We start from the raw sequence: 2,429 nt of genomic DNA, 5'->3' as shown, positions 1-2,429 counted from the left end.
ACCAGCCGCCCTGCAGGAAGGCCGAGGGGTGCAGCAGCTCCCTCTTGGTGCGGACAGTGCCGGTGTGGGGATCCAGCTGCAGCCAGTCCGCAGGGTCGTAGAGCAGCGCGTAGCTGTGGGTGCGGGAGGGGGTGTGACATCACTCCCTGAAACACCGACGGTGGGTGTGGGAGGCCACGGGACGGGAGCGGGACTCACGTGAGGGTCTGGATCTGGTGGGTGTCAGGGTCGCTGGCAGTGTAGGTGGTGATGGGGGTGCCCGGGGGGGTCCCCTCCAACACGCTGATTCTCCGTGGGTTCTCACGGAAGACAGGCGCCTCATTGACATCCCGCACACGCACCCGCACCGTGGCCAGAGCCCGGGGGCTGGCGGGGGCCGTGGGCTCCAGCGGCTGCTCATTCTGCACCGACACCGTCAGCTCAAAGCGGTCCCGCACCTCGTGGTCCAGTGGCTGTGAGAGGGGCTATGGGTCAGCCGAGCCAAGAGACCCCCAGTGCCCCCCGGCTGTCCTGTGCCCACCTTGACCACGGAGAGCACGCCGTCGTTGGTGTGGGGGTCGGTGCGGATGGCGAAGGCACCCTCGGGGTCACCCTCCAGGATGGTGTATTTGGCCAGCCAGCTGGGAGAGCCCACCAGGTCCTTGTCGTGCACAAACACCTTCCCCACGTCCACACTGGCTGCCTGCTCCTCCACCTCCATGGAGAACTGGGAGACAGCAGCGTGGGGCTGGGGTCTGTCCCTTTGGGATGCTGCAGCCCCTTGAGGAAATGGCTCCCTCCTTGCTGACCCTGGCAGATTCCCATATCCCACCCGGCTCCTACCTCCTCCTTGGTGAACTCGGGAGGGTTGTCGTTGATGTCCTCCAGGTAGATGACGGCCATGGCAGTGGTGGTGAGCCCATCCCCGGACATGTCAGCTGCCTGCACCGTCAGGTTGTACACCCCCATGGTCTGTAGGGAATGAAGGGGGCCAGTGCTGAGCCCCTCCAGCCCCCCAAGGAGCACAGAGGTCCCACAGCTGCTGCCCACCCACCATATCCCCACACCTGGATCTGCTCATGGTTTCACCAGCTGGGGGGCCCTGGTTGCCCCCAGTCCCAGTGCCCCCACGGGTGCTCCCCATCCCATTACCTCACGGTCGAGGCCAGGCCGTGCAGTGCAGATCTCCCCGGTGGTGGCATTGATGCTGAACATGCCGGCAGCGCCCTGCTCCAGGATGGAATACCGCAGTGCCGCATTGTCCGTGTCGGGGTCATCGGCATCAGTGGCATCCACCATCATCACACAGGTCCCTGCAACCACAGGAGTGCCTGGTGGATGCCAGTTTGGGGACTGGCTCATGCCCCCCCAAGCCCCCTCTCTGGACCCACCTGGCTCAGCCCCCTCCACCACGTGCCCCGTGAACACGTCCTGCCGGAAGAGCGGCCGGTTGTCGTTCTGGTCCACCACGATGATCTCCAGGTCAGTGGGGTCCTCCAGTGTCACTCCACCCAGGTCCAGTGCGAAGGCTCTCAGCTGTGGGCACAGAGCAGGGTGGTCAGGGTCTAGCTGGGGACCTCACGGAAGGGTCTATGGGCACTCAGGAACATCCTTACCCGGTAACGGTCGTTCTCCTCCCGGTCCAGCATGGCATTGAGGAAGACCTTCCCGCTGAACTTGTCGATGGAGAAGATGCCCAGGGGCTCCTCGTCCACCCCTGGCCCCTTGATACTGTAGATCACCCCCCCGGGCTGCTGCTTGTCTGACTTGATCTGCCCCAGGGAAATCATAGCTAGGTGTCCCAGGCTGGGGGTCTTTTCCCCTCTGGGGTTGCTCCCATGCAATCCCCCTGCCCAGGGTGCCTCCCATCCCAACACCTGGAAGAGAGGGTGGGGGGCTCTCACCTACCTGCACCAGGAGGTGGGGAATGCGCTTGTGGTTCTCTGAGACGCTGATGGGGGGGATCACCCAGGCCCTCTTCACCCGCCGTGGACCCTCGTGCTGCTGCCAGGCCTGGGGGGTGCCCGGGGCTGCAGCATCTGGCTGGGCTGGGCCTGCACCCTGGGGGGGGACATGGTGCTGCTGGTGACCCTGAAACCTCTGGAGTGGGGTGGAATGCCGGGGCAGTGGGCAGGGAGGTGCACTTGGGCTAAGTGTGTGGTGCTGGGGTGCACAGTGATGGAGTACATGGTGTGGGGGCACACGGTGCTGAGCCCCCCTGATGGGGTTGAGGTTGGGTCTGGGGGAGCACAGGGGCCATCCAGCTCCCACAAGAGCATTGTGTTAGTGGTCCCCTGACATCCTGGTGTGATGGTGATGGGTATCCTGCAGGGGTCACCAGGGAGGGCTGCCCCACAACAACCCCCTGGTTGGGCTGTATCTCATGGGGGCGAGGGGGGTACCCCAGGCTGGCAACACCTGCTGTGGCCCCCCCATATCACTGTCACCAC

The 2,429-nt window shown here is 64.7% G+C and overlaps 1 protein-coding gene across 1 annotated transcript in view; it reads right to left on the bottom strand.

Moving 5' to 3' along the window:
* The window catches only part of CDH15 (cadherin 15), a 3,976-nt gene extending 1,808 nt beyond the window's left edge, over positions 1-2,168 (bottom strand). Inside the window, exons 1-9 of the mRNA XM_029965531.1 lie at positions 2,124-2,168; positions 1,888-2,040; positions 1,596-1,751; positions 1,371-1,515; positions 1,132-1,292; positions 823-951; positions 521-706; positions 199-452; positions 3-113 (exon numbers count right to left, since the gene is read on the bottom strand). Coding sequence (XP_029821391.1) covers positions 3-113; positions 199-452; positions 521-706; positions 823-951; positions 1,132-1,292; positions 1,371-1,515; positions 1,596-1,751; positions 1,888-2,040; positions 2,124-2,168 — 1,340 coding nt within the window. The remainder of the gene's footprint in view (positions 1-2; positions 114-198; positions 453-520; positions 707-822; positions 952-1,131; positions 1,293-1,370; positions 1,516-1,595; positions 1,752-1,887; positions 2,041-2,123) is intronic.
* Positions 2,169-2,429: the final 261 nt, after the last annotated feature.

This window comes from Manacus vitellinus, unplaced genomic scaffold (genome assembly GCF_001715985.3).
Source record: "Manacus vitellinus isolate BGI_N305 unplaced genomic scaffold, ASM171598v3 scaffold_10_pilon, whole genome shotgun sequence".
Taxonomy (NCBI): domain Eukaryota; kingdom Metazoa; phylum Chordata; class Aves; order Passeriformes; family Pipridae; genus Manacus; species Manacus vitellinus.
Note: the sequence above shows the minus strand (reverse complement) of the source record. Positions and strands in the feature narration are given on the sequence as shown.